The following is a 14,701-nucleotide window of genomic DNA, read 5'->3' as shown; positions in this document are numbered from 1 at the left end:
GAGATCAAAGCTAATCATTTGTTATAAAAGTTATATATTGTAAAGAAATCAAGGAAAGACACGACCGGGAGACGTTTAAGAAAGCAAACGCGGGCCGGGCCCTGCGCTGTGCACCCTGTTCCCTAGATTCAGTCCCGGTGCGGGGCCCCGCGGGGCAGGGCTCGGGCCCGCGCCCCCCTCCCGGGCCGCCCGCTCTCCGCCGCCGGCCCGGCCCGCCCCAAGGTCCACGGCGGCCGCCCAGGCCGCCATCGCCGCCACGCCGAGACGCGCGTGGAGGCCGGCGGAGACGCGCGTGCGCGCGCGGGCCCGGGGCGCCGGGGGCGGGGCCGGGGCGGGGCCGGCCGGGGGCGGGGCCGGCCGGGGGCGGGGCCGGGCGGGGGCGGGGCCGGGGCTCATCTCTTGCGGCGGCAGGTGCGCTTGTGCTCGGCGTGCCAGTGCTCCTGCTGGCACTTGATGGAGCAGTAGGACGTGTTCCAGCAGCAGTGGTACATGGCCTCCTCCTCGCAGTTGTAGCACTGCGGGCGGGGGGGGGGGGACACGACGTTAGCTCCCGGGGCGCGCGGGCCACCGACCCAGGGCCAGGCTCGGTCACGTGGCCCGCCCCCCCCCCAGCGGGCTTGCTGGGGCAGCCTCACCCCAGCCCCTCCTCGTAAGCTTCCGGGAGTCTTCACTTCTCCCGGGGCAGCACCGACCCCGGATCCCCCGGACCCCCCGGACCCCCCGGACCGGCCACGGCTCCCAGATCATCAGCAACCCCTGACCGCGTGCCCCGCGCGCCGGGAGGGGCGGGGAGGGGGGGAGGGGAGGAGGGGAGGAGGGGGGGCCCGGCGCTCACCCACTGCTTCTTCTTGGTCTGGGAGATGAGCTGCTTGTGCTGCGTGGCGAGCTTCTTGATCTCCTCCACGAACTCCTCCTTGCACTTCTCCTTCACCTGCTTGCACTTCCTGTCCATCTCGCCCTGCATGTTGGCCACCGCTTTACTGACCGCCTGTCTCTTCTCCTCCTCCATTTCGGACCGCAGCTGCAAGGAGAAGGGGTCAGCGCGGCCCCTCAGCTCCGCGGGGCGCCGGCCCCCCCACCCCGGCTCGGGCGCCGGCCTCACCTTCTCCAGGGCCTCGCGCACCACGCGCTCGGTCTCGCGCTTGTGGTCCGACTTCATGCGGTCCTTGAAGTCGTTGAAGATCTTGGTGTACTTGTCGTGGCACGCGCTCTGGCACACGCCGTCGCCCGCGGTCTGCGTGCCGCGGTGCAGCATGCGCGGGGAGGCGGCGCTCAGCTTCTTGGTCTGCGTGGACACCGACACCTTCTCGATGGGCTGAGGCACGCTGGGGATCTCCTGGCTGGAGCTCACCGCTTCCGTTTCCGGCTCTGGCTCCTGAGGGGCGGGGAACGCGGCACCCCGGTCAGGGCGCCAGGACCCTGAGTGCGCCCCCCCCCCCCCCGCCCAGGGGGGCAGGCGGGCCGGGCGGGCTCACCTCGCCCCACAGGCGCCCACGGGCACGGTGCGCAGCTTACCTCCTTTTTGGGCTCCACGCTTTGATTGCGCCGTCCTTTCTTGGCTCTCGGCTCTTGAGTGACCTTCAGCTGTGGGTATTAGGAAAGGAAGATCGTGTCAGCACCTCCGTGTTGCACACACCTGCAGGGACCCCGCGGCGAGACTTGCGCGGTGGCTGCTGCCCGCTGGGCTCTTGCCCGGTTTCCCGCTGGGTGGCGGGTGTGGCTCGAAGCCCCCGGCCTCGGCAGAGCACACCTGCGCCACCCACCCGGCCCCTGGCGCTCGTGGTTCTATTTAGTCATCTGAAGTGACTTGGTTTACGAACGGGAGCGTGGAAAAAGGTCACACTCGCTTGATCCCCGCGAGGGGCGTCCGCCCAGATTCCCGTGCTGGGACGCGAGAACGGAGGCGTCGTCCTTCCCCAGGGCAACCCACCTGCTCGTTACTGGTGGAGGAGATGCTGGATTCGGCCTCCTCCTCCCCTCGGTCCTCATTCTTGGACTTCCAGAATCTTCCTTCGCGGAGGAAGCGCTGGTGCAGCTCCAGCTCGTCGCAGGCCTTCTTCCAGCCCATGCTGCGCTTCACGTGCAGCCGGTGCACGTTCACGGTGATGGCCTGGATGTTCTCAGAGGGGATCCAGGCCCTGGGAAAGCATGGGGGGATCAGAACCCGGGCCAGGAGCGGGGGGGGGGGGGGGGGGGAGCCCCGAGGGGGCGGGGCCCGCTGTGCACCGCAGAAACTACCCCAAGGCTTTCAGTTAGGGCACAAAGTCCCATGCAGAAGTCAGGGGAGGAGGAGTCTGTCTGGGTTTGGAGGCGAGTGGCATCCACCTCCTAATTGCTACTGTTCTCATTGTTCATACTTCTGTGGGTCCTCTCAAAAGTACCTGTTCCCTTCATTACTAAGCTAGCAGCGTCCAGCTGTCTCTCCTTCCGAGTGGAGTCGCTTGGAAAGCTGCGTTTTTATCAAACACCTCCACGTGTCCACACTAGGAGGCAGTCTTAAGATACAACTCAGAAGCCCTACTGGCCATGCCGCTGTGCACGAGCTACACCAGATTAGCAAGCAGGGAAGCATTTACACTGCTCAGCAGCAACGCACTTAGCCAGAAATATAACTCCGAGAAACCACGTTTGGTTCCCTCAGGAAAGAGGCTCAGGAATCCAGGAACAATTTCCTGGTTACGAGGCTCTCGCCCCAATCACACAGCTGTGCATCTCAGGAGACACGTGCGTCACCTGCACCACGCCCCTGTGACCAGGGGAAGGTACTGTGCGCACGCGCGTGTGCGGTGTGGTAATGGCGCTAAGTCTCGCTGCCTCTGGGGTCTGACAGCTGGGAGGAGAGGTTGGACAAACAAGTGGTGGCCAGAACACAGCAAGATGCCAGCGCTCCTGACTACCTGACTTCAAGCGTCAAATAGGCCTCGAAATTGTGGAGTTTCAGAAACACCGGGCCCTGCTGCGGAATCTCAGCAACCATGGCCGCCTGTGCTGCCCAATGGAGGAAGGGTTCTAACGTTCCTGTGGCCGCCACACCATACGCTTCACAGTCGAAAGCACACTTAAAGACAAGCTACACGGTTAATACTAACAGCTACCGTAAGTCACTGTGAACTGCACAGCGCTGTTCACAAATGTTCCAGGCACCGATGGAAAGCCCGGTGTATGGAGATGATGATTAGCTGATTCTGAGTCTCCCGGGATCGCACGCTGGCTGGGAGTTAGTTACCTCTGGTGGTGGTGACCGAAGAAGCGGACGTCCACTTGATTGTCCTCTTTCTGCATGACTTTGGCCGGCCAAAACCCGAAACCCTTCATTTTAGCCCAAACCAGCTCATGATTGGGTATCTGGAAACAGAACACTTTACGGTCACGTTGTTTTGAAAGGATAAACGCCAGTGCAGCACCAGTATCAGACGAGGTCCAGAATAATCTATGACTTTAGAAGGTTTTTTTGTAACTCCTATGTAAAACCACAGGTGTGCATTTCCCAACCTTTAAGAAAAGCGCTCAAAGTGCATGTTGCGCGAGGAGGCGGCTTAGCAATAAACGCCTGATTTCTCGCAGGAGGCGGGGACTGGAACTGGGCCGCGAGCACAAAGGCGGCAGAGCCGCTCCTGAGGGGCAGCCTACGCCAGCGGCGTCGGCACGGGCATCGCTGGGAAGCGGGTAGCCACGGGAGGATTCGGGGTCCAGACCCACTGAGCCAGAACGGGTCTCCAAAGAAGGCTTGTGTCCACACCCCTAGAGGACCACGCCTGCCCAGCCCACCCAGAGCACGCTGGGGGCCCTGTCAGCACCTGGCCGGACGCCGTGCCCCTGGGGAATCACAGAGCCGCACACAAACCCGAGGTTCCCGCTCCAGACCTGAGGGGCCCGGCGGAGCTCTGGCGGCTCACACCTGCAGTCCCAGCTACTCGGGAGGCTGAGGTCCCAGGCTCACAGTTCAAAGCCGGCCCAGGCAGGAAAGTCCATGAGACTCTCATCTTCAGTGAACCACCAGAAAACCGGAAGTGAGGCAAGCTGTGGCTCAAAGCGGCAGAGCGCTCGCCTTGAGCACCCCGGCTCTGAGTTCAAGCCCCATAACCAACCAAAAAACAAAAAAAGGAGGAAGAGCAAAAATTGACTGTCTCCCATGGAACCCAATGCCTACTCTTACAAAGGACATCGTTTAGAAATGACTCACAAGGGGCTGGGAATATGGCCTAGTGGCAAGAGTGCTTGCCTTGTATACATGAGGCCCAGGGTTCGATTCCCCAGCACCCACATATACAGAAAATGGCCAGAAGTGGCGCTGTGGCTCAAGTGGCAGAGTGCTAGCCTTGAGCAAAAAGAAGCCAGGGACAGTGCTCAGGCCCTGAGTCCAAGCCCCAGGACTGACAAAAATAAATAAATAAAATAAAATAAGAAATGACTCAGGATTCCTGTGCGTGCTCATTACAACCACAAAGGAAAGCAGGAGCCGGGGGCTCTCGCCTAAGGAGGCCGAGACCCAGGCAGAAAAGTCTTGAGACTCCAGCCAGCCAGCCAAACGCTGGGCTGGAGGTGTCACTCAAAGCGACAGAGCACTGGAGCCCCGTGTCATCCACAAGCAACAGAGCCGAGAGAACAGGAGGCCCAAGTTCAATCCCCGGTACTGGCAGCGAAAAACCAGCCACAAAAATAAGGCGCGGCAAAGAAAGGCATTCATGAAGAACGGTAATGTTTGAACAGTCACAAAACCTCACGTACACAAGGATAGCAGAACCAGTTGTCAGGACGGGCGTTTGACAAGTAGAAACAGTTCTTGCAGAGCTGTAGTTCATCCAGCTGAAAGAGAGAAGCCACAGAGCGCGCCGTGTGCGTTAAACACGACCTTGTACATGCGTGTACACGCACAGCCCCGTCCGGCACACGAGGCTGACTCCCTTTTCTCCTACAATCCTCTAAGCTTAGATTTTAATGTCTTCCGCAGGACTGGATGGTCCGGCCACGTCCTTGCTACCCCTGTCCCCAGGGGTGCCGAGGCCTGGGAGCCGGCCGGCTGGCGCTCGGTGAGGGGGGCCTCCTCCCGGGCCCCCCGCAGCAGCGTGCACTAAACACGAGGCCACAGCTGGCTTTGCTGTCTCTGCGCCACCGCGTGTGGGCACCTTGCGTGGGGGCCCGCCTGGTCTGATCCTTTTCCTAGTGTCCCTTCGGAATCCGGCTCCAGGGGCAGGAAGCCCGTACCCCATCACTGCGACCCCCCCACCCCGCCCCGCATGACGCAGTAATGATTGTGGAATGATTGTGGGATAAATAAAAAGGAAAAGTCAAACTGGAAAGGAATCGTGGAAAACTCTTTTTTTTATATAAGGGATTTTTTTTTTTTTTACAAAAATAATAGTCCAGAAGACTGTTATTTGACAAAGGAACTCAAAATAACACATGGGAAAAAAGAGGGCCTGTTCCACAGACGGAGCTGCCATGCATTCCGCGCGTCTCACCCCTACCAGGAGAGCGGTGGGGGAAAGGACAGGAAGGGGGAGACTGAGGAAGGACCGCCCACACACAGGGGCACAGGCCCCCTACAACCACCGGAAGCTTCAAAATCACAAACGTCTGAAAACCAGCCACGGGCGAGGATTCAACATCACTGATGGTGAACCGTTCTGCACTTCCATTACTTCCTATGTATGTCGAACATGAAAGTCAAATTTCCTTTAAAGGAGATGGCAGAACCCAAACACAGAAGAGTGGAACCCCAACGTACATCTGGACCCGGACAGTACCTCATGACACGTGTCTTTGTACAACATCCGTGCGATGTCCGCCTGCTCACTGTCTGCTGTAGTGGAAGACAAGGACAACCTATATAACCAACGATCCAACAACACACCGCGGGTAAAATCAAGTCTGTTGCTGTGGATCACTTAGGTAAACGAGAGAACATACACCATTACAAACCAAAAGTGGACTGTAAATAAGATTCAGGCTGGAAAAAGCCAAATCCAGCGTGGCTTTTATTGTACTTTTAATACAACAGCACTATTCCTCTAGGTGGTGAGTGGCCTGTTAGCTTTGAAGGAGGGGCTGCTACAGAGCCGCTCAGCTAAGCCGCAATAATTTAGTGCATTATGTTTTTTTCCTTGGCCAGCCAACTCGATGAGCACAACCAAATATTCATCAGTGTAAATTCTAACATTGATTATTTATGCAGATCATTAAGGGACTGACTTTAAACAGAATGATTTTTTCGGCGAGTCATTTCTAGGCCTGGGACCTGAGCTGCATTTTAAAAGATGCACATGAACGAGAACAAGGGCTCCAACCTCCGTAGAAGATGACTGTGTTGTGGAGCAGCAGCTGGGCGTCGGCTTTGAACTCCTCGTAGCTTCGGTATTTCCCCTCGTTCACTTTCTGGAGAGGGCGAGAGACAACATGGCGGAGTTACCGGTGGGAGGGAGGCTCTCCTGGCTTGGCCCCCAGGGTTGAGTCCTGGGGCGCGGCAGAATCCTTGCAGGACATCAGGACACCAGCTGAGGCATGGGCGGGGGGGGGGGGGGGGGAGGCTGGGGTCCCCTCGAGGGGCACTGCTGCCGGGTGGCAGGGCCATTGTGTCCACACGAACTTCCCAGAGGGCACCGCGCGGCGGAACGGATCATTCCCCAACTACTAGGAAAAAGCGCTTCTAGGTGCAAGACCTGAACCACACTGCTACTCTCCTTGCTGAGACTGAAAAGCCGAGCGGCCGGCCCGGGGACCGTGCTCCAGCCGCCTGTGGCTTGCTGATGATTTGGACCAGAGTCCCGTGTGAGTTCTGAACACTTTCGCAGCGAGGTCTCAGGCTTTCTTCCGGGCCAAGGCTGCTCACTACGGAAGGGCTTCTCCTGTGTCTGCGAGCATAGAGGATTTCCTCCAGGGGACTACCTATCCCTTTGCCTCGGCTTCTAGAGAGGACCACAGAGGGCATTGGAGGGGGTTGTGCTTTTGTTTTTAGCTCACTCAAACGATCCAAATACACCTGGACTAAGAAATCCCACAACCTGTTCCCCGAGCGACCGGTGTTCAGTTTTGCTCTTAATTGCGGCTCATGCTTTAGTCTGTGTGCTAAACTGAGAAAATCATAAAAATCTTGTCTTCCTACTAATTTTCCTCAGAGTGCCTCTGTGTCTGGCATTATCGATGGCCCAGGAAGCCTTCACTCGGATGTGCAGGGAACAGGCTGCGGGAACAGAATGTGGGCCGGCAGAGAGGAGAGGGCACCTGCGCTGCACAGGACGGAAACTGCCGGGCTCGGGATGGGGGGACGGTGAGCCTGGCTCGGGATGGGGGGATGGGGGGGGACGGTGAGCCTGGCCCTGGCTCCTGTGTCCTGCAGTCTCCCGGTGGAGAGGGGGCCAGGCTGAGGGAGGGGGAGCCTGGAGGGGGGCTGGATGGGTTTGTGCTCCAGGACCTGCCGGCCCCCCAGGGAACGACCTCCGCGCGTCCTTGGCCTTCATCGTTATCCTCCACGCACGTCACCCAAGCCCGCACGCCCCGGCCTCTAAGGGGTTAGGACCGTTGATTCAGATGACTTGAAATGGCTCCCGCGGGCTCCTCGCCGGCTACCGTGACGAGGATTGGCCAGAAGCAAAAGACGCAAAACCCCGATATGGCCCGGGAAGTACAAAACGAAACTCAGCCATCCTGAGTGGAAACGCGGGTACACGTTCAATTGTAACTTACAACCCAAGACCGACCAGCTCGTTAAAAGTCCCCTCTACGGGAGGCGAAGGAAGAGCGTTAGGAGCAAGGCAGGCGCTGGAGGCTCGCACCTGTCATCCTCGCTACTCAGGAGGCGGAGGTCTGAGGACTGTGGTTCAAAGCCGGCCCAGGCTGAAATGTCCCTGTGAGACTCTTGTCTCCAACAGACTACTCAAAAACTGGAAGCGGAGCTGTGGCTCAAGTGGCAGAGCGCTTGCCTTGAGCACCGAGAGGCTCAGGGACAGCACCCAGGTTCTGAGTTCAAGCCTCACAACCACCACCAACACCACCACAAAAAGCAGCTTCCTCCACAGAACCTGCATATTTCTTCCATTTTAGTCTTTCTCAGGACTCTAGATCAGATTCAAGATCTACATTTTAACCTGAGAGAAACTGCTCAGTACTCTGCTACAACCAACAAAAGTCATGTTTACAATGAGCACTTTTCCATGATGGGCTGAACTGCCGTTCGTGTGTAAAGCCAGATCCTTCCGGGGCGGGGGGGGGGGGGGGGGCAGTGTGCACTGGAGTGCATGCAGGGAACTGACAGGCGGCAGAAGGAAGGTGGAGAAAGCGTGTGTGTGGGAAGGGCGGCCACAGCACTGCGTAGGCGAGCGGGAGGGGACGGGCGCTCACCTCCTGGATGGTGGGAATGTCCACGGCGGAGTGCACCAGCCGCCGGTACATCGGGTGCTTGTTGTCCTTCCCCTTCTTATTAAGGTCGATGGCCTACAACGTTGGTAGACAAGTCAGTCCTAGGTGTGGCTAAAGAGACGGGAAAGGCAGCGACTCCTGCAACCCTGAGGGCTGTTCAACCTTTAAAGAGGTTCGAGTACTTTAAAGAAGTACTTTAAAACTTAAAGGAAAAATAGCCACAAACTATACAATTTAAAGTGGCGGTCCTCGAAGTTTCCCTGCAACTGTCATTTAGGAAATTCATTTTCACGTGTAATCATGCAGGAAAATGTTCCGCTCTCCTAAACCAAGTTTTAAAGCATGTTCCTAACCTACTACAGCCAATACAATACGTCTGTCAAAAACAAAGGCAAAACTGTAACTGGAGCTTAGTACAGAAGAACTGACTGCAGAAGAGAAATCTATGACAGGAACTGGGTCTAGAGGCACTGGACTAGAATTCCAGTACTCAGGAGGCTGAGACAGGGAGTGGAGAGTTCAAGGCCACCCTCAGCTACAAAGTGATACCTTGTCTCAAGAAACAAACAGGCAAAAGAAAAAAACACACACGTGTTCTTTCATGCTGCTTCACACTGCTGTACTGATAGGGTTCCTGTGCAGTCACCGACTTTGAAAGAATATGGTGAGCTACACTACAGGTCGGGCCTTTCTGGAAGATTCCGTGTGCAACACTCACCCTCTCCTTCATGCGGGAGACAATGAATCTCAGGTAGGTGCCCATCTCCTGTTTGTTTGTATTCTTCTTTTTAATGCTCTGTTGAAGGAAGAAGAGGCCAAATATGTAGTCTGATCATGCGTATACTCATCTTCATGCAAACAACACACATAAAGGATTATCACATGCAAAAACGCTTACTAGAAGATGTACCATTTTCAACATTTGCTTAACAGTAGTTAGAAAGTAGGGACTAAAAATATGAGGATGTACACGGTGTAAAGACCTTAAAAATGCTATTTTAAACTTCACAACATTTTCAGATAAAAACAAATATAATGGAGAAGCACTTGTTTGACGAAAGATCGATGACTAAAGTCATCTAGAGAGTGTCTTAAATTACCAATATTGAACAATTTCAGTATAACATTATCCATTGTTTAAAAGGTCATTTTAAAAGCCCATGTGACGTGAATTATGCATAATACAGCTGAACACTAGCGTATCTATTTTGAAGTATTATGAATCTATTCAGTAACAATTCGCATTCCTACTAGTCTGGCCTACAAGCTACTTAGGTTATCCCTTTCATCTCTCAGAAAAATCTAACTTGAAGGGGAAAGACAAAGATGGATTATATCTTCAGCTAGGAACCAAGGACACACAGAACCGTTCCCACAGTCAAGGTCAGCGTGACAGCGGGCCGAAGGCCGAGGCAAAATGTGGACCCTGGAGGCAATGAAATCCCAATGCCAAGGAGCTAATGGGTTTGGCCGCAGGGTACTGGATGGCTGTGTTAACTCTTACCAGCCCCTAGTTTAGGATTTTCTGCCCAGCAATATAAATCCTGCGGAAAGATCTTTACTTGTACACAGAAAATCACTTTAATGGAGGCAAGTGTATACACGCACACCTCCCGTGAAAGGACCTTTAGGGACAGTGAAAGCGCACCGACCGTCCATGCACACGCGACCGCGGACCGTGAACAGGGAGCAGCCATTCTATCGCATAGATTTTTTCCTTCTTTCCTTCCTGGTTTTCAGTTTTCTTGAGACAGGCTCTTGTTCTGGAGTGCAGGCCTGCCTCCACGTGCCGAGCCCCCTGTGCGGCCTCCCAGCTGCTGAGACTACGGGTGTGCATCACACCTGCATCCTAGTTTGCCCATGTCGGTGCGAGCTTCCCGCCCCCGCCTGCCCTTCCCCACGGATTCCGCGGCGCACGGAGACGCGCCACGCGTGCTCGCGGAAGCTTTGTGACCTGGGCACACGGCCTCTGCGGCCACGCCAGTCACGCACGCGGCGGTTACCCTGGACCCGGACCTCCCTCGGAGTCGGGACGGACCTTGTGAGGACTCAGCCGGCGTCCCCGCTGGGCGTGTGGGTTGGGGCTACGCACCGGCCCACCTGCCTGCCCGATTCCTGGGGCGGCTTCACGGATCAACACCGCTGGCAGAGCCTCAGCGTTCAAAAGCCCCTGACACTGCCTGAACCCGAGCTTCACAGCCTTTTAAAAGGGGAAAGGGATATTCTGCTTCGGAAATCTCATATTCTCTGTCTCCCTCTCATTCTTTCCCTCACCCGCGCCCCCACCTCTTTCTCCTCAAACGGAACAAATGAAGTTAACTGAATTTCAAATATATAACACAGCCACATTAAGGGGGAGATGACGAAGCGGAGTCACTCCCAAGCTCAGCATCTGGCCCTCTGCTTTCGGACACACAAACTTTAAAACACATAGGGAGCTAGCAAGTTTCTGTAGCAGCAAGGATGAACAAGACTGTTTAAAAGAAAATCAAAAAGCTTATATGGGGGCTGGGAATACGGCCTAGTGGCAAGAGTGCTCGCCTCGTATACATGAAGCCCTGGGTTCGATTCCCCAGCACCACATATATAGAAAATGGCCAGAAGGGGCGCTGTGGCTCACGTGGCAGAGTGCTAGCCTTGAGCAAAAAGAAGCCAGGGACAGTGCTCAGGCCCTGAGTCCAAGGCCCAGGGCTGGGGGAAAAAAAAAAAGCTATGACAAAAATAAACACGGTACGTATGTTTAAAAACATTTCTTTAAAGCCGCTTAAGACAGGTCGTTTTCTTCTGCGCGCGTCGCCCTCACGTGTGCAGTCGCTGTTACCTGGAACGAGGCTCCTAGCGAGCCCAGGGCGCAGCGGCAGCAGCGGGTGGTGCTGCGCTTGTGCACGCGCACGGGAGCGCGCAGCCTGCTTCTGCACACGCCGCCTGCGAGTGTGGCCCTGCTCCCACAGGAAGCACCCGCCCAGCGCCGCGCGGAGGCAAGGCGGGGGACACGGACAGCGCCGCGCGGAGGCAAAGCGGGGGACACGGACAGCGCCGCGCGGAGGCAAGGCGGGGGACACGGACAGCGCCGCGCGGAGGCAAGGCGGGGGACACAGACAGCGCCGCGCGGAGGCAAGGCGGGGGACACAGACAGCGCCGCGCGGAGGCAAGGCCGGGGACACAGACAGCGCCGCGCGGAGGCAAGGCCGGGGACACAGACAGCGCCGCGCGGAGGCAAGGCGGGGACACAGACAGCACCGCTGCCTTGGCACTTAGGAAACAAAAATGCCTGCTTAGTAGTTCCTGGCCACCTCTGGCCGTTTTCTATACATGTGGTGCTGGGGAATCGAACCCAGGGCTTCATGTATAGGAGGCGAGCAGAGCACTCTTGCCACTCGGCCGTATTCCCAGCCTATTTCCTTAAAAAGAAGGGGAAATGAAAACAAATACTTGCAGCTTTGTGCTCTTTATGTCCGCTCTGCAATGCTCAGGTGCGTGACGAGCACTGCGGAATTCGAGCTATCGATCTCACCACTGAGCAATCAATTGCTATAAATTCAGATCATCAGAGCAATCCAGCCCTGGGCCGGAAGTCTTGTGACTGTGGGGTTATTATGATCTGTTATTAGGCAACATTATTTAGAGGCAGCATGCAAACAGTATCTAATGCTGAAACAGATCCAATAGGAACAAGTACTGCGTCCAGCCACTGTTGACTGATCGAGGCAGGAGGAACCCCCTGTCCCCTTCGGGGGATGAACCCCAGCTCAGCTGCAGTGAGAGGCCCCGGGCGGGCTCCTTCCCTGAGCAGTAATCCCGCAGCACCGAGCTCCTGTGTCCACGCGCAAGCCTGCTTCTTCTTTTCAGTACCCTACACACAACGCAGACGTGCGACCTCGCTCACCCGGGAGCGCGCCTCGGCCGCACTGACTTTAGAGCACTGCAAGATGAAATAACCCACGCCGTCTCTGTGGGGAAAAGGCGAGCATCCCACGAGCAGCGCCGCGGCCAGCTCGTCCTGATGAGACACAGGCTCGTCTTGGAGACGAACCGACCAAGGTGGGGGAGCCTTTGCAGCGTGAACGGGCGCTGCGGGCTCGGCCCGGTGCGGGCCGGGCAGGCGGGGCACCGCCGCCCACGCCAGGCCCCGCCGCCCACGCCCCGCCGCCCACGCCCGGGCGTGGACTGGGATGAGGAGGCCAGGAGGACGACCTTCCGCCGACAGCATCGCTGCTCCTCGCTCATTTTTATTTCTCACTTGCAGCCACAACCATCTTTTCTGGCAACAAATAAAGAAGCTCTCTTCCAAAACTTAGGAAGCGGCGCTCAAGAACCTCGATGCCCACGTGGGCTGAGCACAGAGCTCCGAACTGCAAGAGGAGCTCTGCGACCTGAAGCGGAGCCCTCGCCCGCTATGGCTGCCGAGCTCTGTCGTGGAGTCCCATTTTGCTGAAAGGGGCTCCGCCGGCTGGGCACACCGCCAGTCCCTTTGCAACGACGGATGGCCTGGACTGCAACCGCATCCACACCTTCCGCGTAGCCGGGATGACAGACACGCACCACCTCATCTAGCTTTCTGCACTGAGGTGGGGGGGGGGGAGGGTGTCCCACTAACTCTCTGTCCAGACTGGCCTTGAACTCGGATCTTTCTGGTCTCTGTCTCCCCAAGTAGTTCAGATCATAATAAGCATGGCTCTCTCAAGAAATCACAGGAACCAATGTTTGCTGTAAAATGCTTTCATGATTGGTAAGTTTGAGGGGTTTCTTTCTGGTCATAATTCAGAGGTTATTTCACATAGAGCAATTTCTTAGGCAACACCCCACAGAATAGCCCTGTGGGACATGGACAGCAAAGGTGCCTGTCGACCAAAGCACAGCACCGGAGCGACTTCAGAGAAGCCCCTGGGACCCACAGACGCCGAGGAGCTGCTACAGGAAGCACCGCACTCGGCCGAAGGATGCCCCGAGGTCAGAGCGTGAGCGGCCAGTGCCCCGGAACCCAGCATGCGCAGCTCAGGCCCGGGCCTTCCTAGGTCTGGAAGAGTTGTGCACATTCTCGATTTGCAGCCTCACGGTGCGCGCGAACGGCCTCTCCGTAACAGCACTCAAGCCCAAGCCCGCTGGAAGGAATCTCAGCGGCGACTGCCTCCTGCCCCTTCTCCAGGCCGTCGGCACCGAAACGCGCGCGGCTCCTCCTCCGTGGGCGAGGCCGTGGCAGCAGCGTTAAAATGAGACCAGCCACGCCGCCGACACGGAGGCGACACCTGAGGTAAGGCGCTCTCGGGCGTGTGGCCCTCCGCTAGAAGGATCAGGAGATCCTGGTGCCTCCTCAACCGCGAGAGTCTCAAGTCAGTTACGGATAAGCGCCGGGCTGCGCCAGACCCGCGGCCCGAGGAACCGGCAGCCAAAGCCCGCGCCGGGCCCCTTGCCCGGCCTTCGGCACCCGGAGGTGATCTGACCGAACCCCACCGCTGCGAGCCACGGTCCTGTCGAATCCTACCCACGCGTAGTAATGACGCCCAGCCACAGTCAACACTGGAAGGACCGCTCGGGGAGAGGTGTCTTTCTTAGCTTGAATTCTTTCACTTTTCCCAGAGGCTCAGCTTTTCATCGTGGCGTGCTTTGGCAGAGGACGAACTTGTGGAAACCTCTTGTCACTTCAATACACTCCGTAAGTATCCAAAAGCAAAACGACACAAAAACCCAGGTGGTCTTTTTTTTTATAGGCTGGATTTTTTTTTTTTTAACCTTCACCGTGCTCAAGTGCCTGTGATTAAAGTGGACAAGGATTTCAACCCACCCGGCACCCAGGATGTTCCAGGGCAGACTGATCAGACTGACAACGTTTGCAAAGGGCCAGCTGAAAAGTATCTTAGGCTTTGCGACCATACTACCGACCTCTTTTCTCAGCTACTGCTAGGGTACTACAAAAGTAATCATAAATAATATGTGTACTACATGACTATATGATTGTGTTCTCATCCTCTGGATACTGAACTAGGTTACAAAGTTATAAATTCTCTCTCCACTTGTACAGCTCTTAGGTCACGGGCAGCACAACACCCTAGGCTGACCCTGAGACGGGGCTCTACGCTCTGTGGAAGCAGGATTGGTCCTTGGCGGTTTTCTTCAGTGTGCCTTTGGGGTGGCCTGGTACAGTACCTGCTTCACAAAACTGGTCCCAGCTCCACTGCCGACTAGAAAAACTATTTCACAGAGTTAGCTCAATGCCTATAATCCTAGCTACTCGGCAGGTGGAGCTTGATTGAGAGGCTCATAGTTCCAAGCCAGACCAGGTAAAACATTCGTAAGACCCACCTCAACCACTGAAAGCTAGGCATGGTGGTATTTTGTGCCTCTCACC

At 56.5% G+C, this 14,701-nt stretch overlaps 1 protein-coding gene across 7 annotated transcripts in view; it reads right to left on the bottom strand.

Annotated features, from left to right (window-relative positions):
• Positions 1-41: 41 nt before the first annotated feature.
• The window catches only part of Zmynd11 (zinc finger MYND-type containing 11), a 67,558-nt gene continuing 52,898 nt past the window's right edge, over positions 42-14,701 (bottom strand). For 4 of the 7 annotated variants that reach the window (XM_048367478.1, XM_048367473.1, XM_048367475.1 and 1 more), the window contains 11 exons: positions 9,074-9,151; positions 8,338-8,430; positions 6,288-6,375; positions 5,748-5,803; positions 4,729-4,806; positions 3,227-3,345; positions 1,931-2,138; positions 1,516-1,584; positions 1,103-1,375; positions 836-1,021; positions 42-515 (listed from right to left, as the gene is read on the bottom strand). In XM_048367478.1, coding sequence (XP_048223435.1) covers positions 393-515; positions 836-1,021; positions 1,103-1,375; positions 1,516-1,584; positions 1,931-2,138; positions 3,227-3,345; positions 4,729-4,806; positions 5,748-5,803; positions 6,288-6,375; positions 8,338-8,430; positions 9,074-9,151 — 1,371 coding nt within the window. In that variant the 3' untranslated portion in view covers positions 42-392. The remainder of the gene's footprint in view (positions 516-835; positions 1,022-1,102; positions 1,376-1,515; positions 1,585-1,930; positions 2,139-3,226; positions 3,346-4,728; positions 4,807-5,747; positions 5,804-6,287; positions 6,376-8,337; positions 8,431-9,073; positions 9,152-14,701) is intronic. The other 3 variants (XM_048367474.1, XM_048367476.1, XM_048367479.1) reach the window with 1 other exon arrangement.

Source organism: Perognathus longimembris, chromosome 18 (assembly GCF_023159225.1).
Source record: "Perognathus longimembris pacificus isolate PPM17 chromosome 18, ASM2315922v1, whole genome shotgun sequence".
NCBI lineage: Eukaryota > Metazoa > Chordata > Mammalia > Rodentia > Heteromyidae > Perognathus > Perognathus longimembris.
Note: the sequence above shows the minus strand (reverse complement) of the source record. Positions and strands in the feature narration are given on the sequence as shown.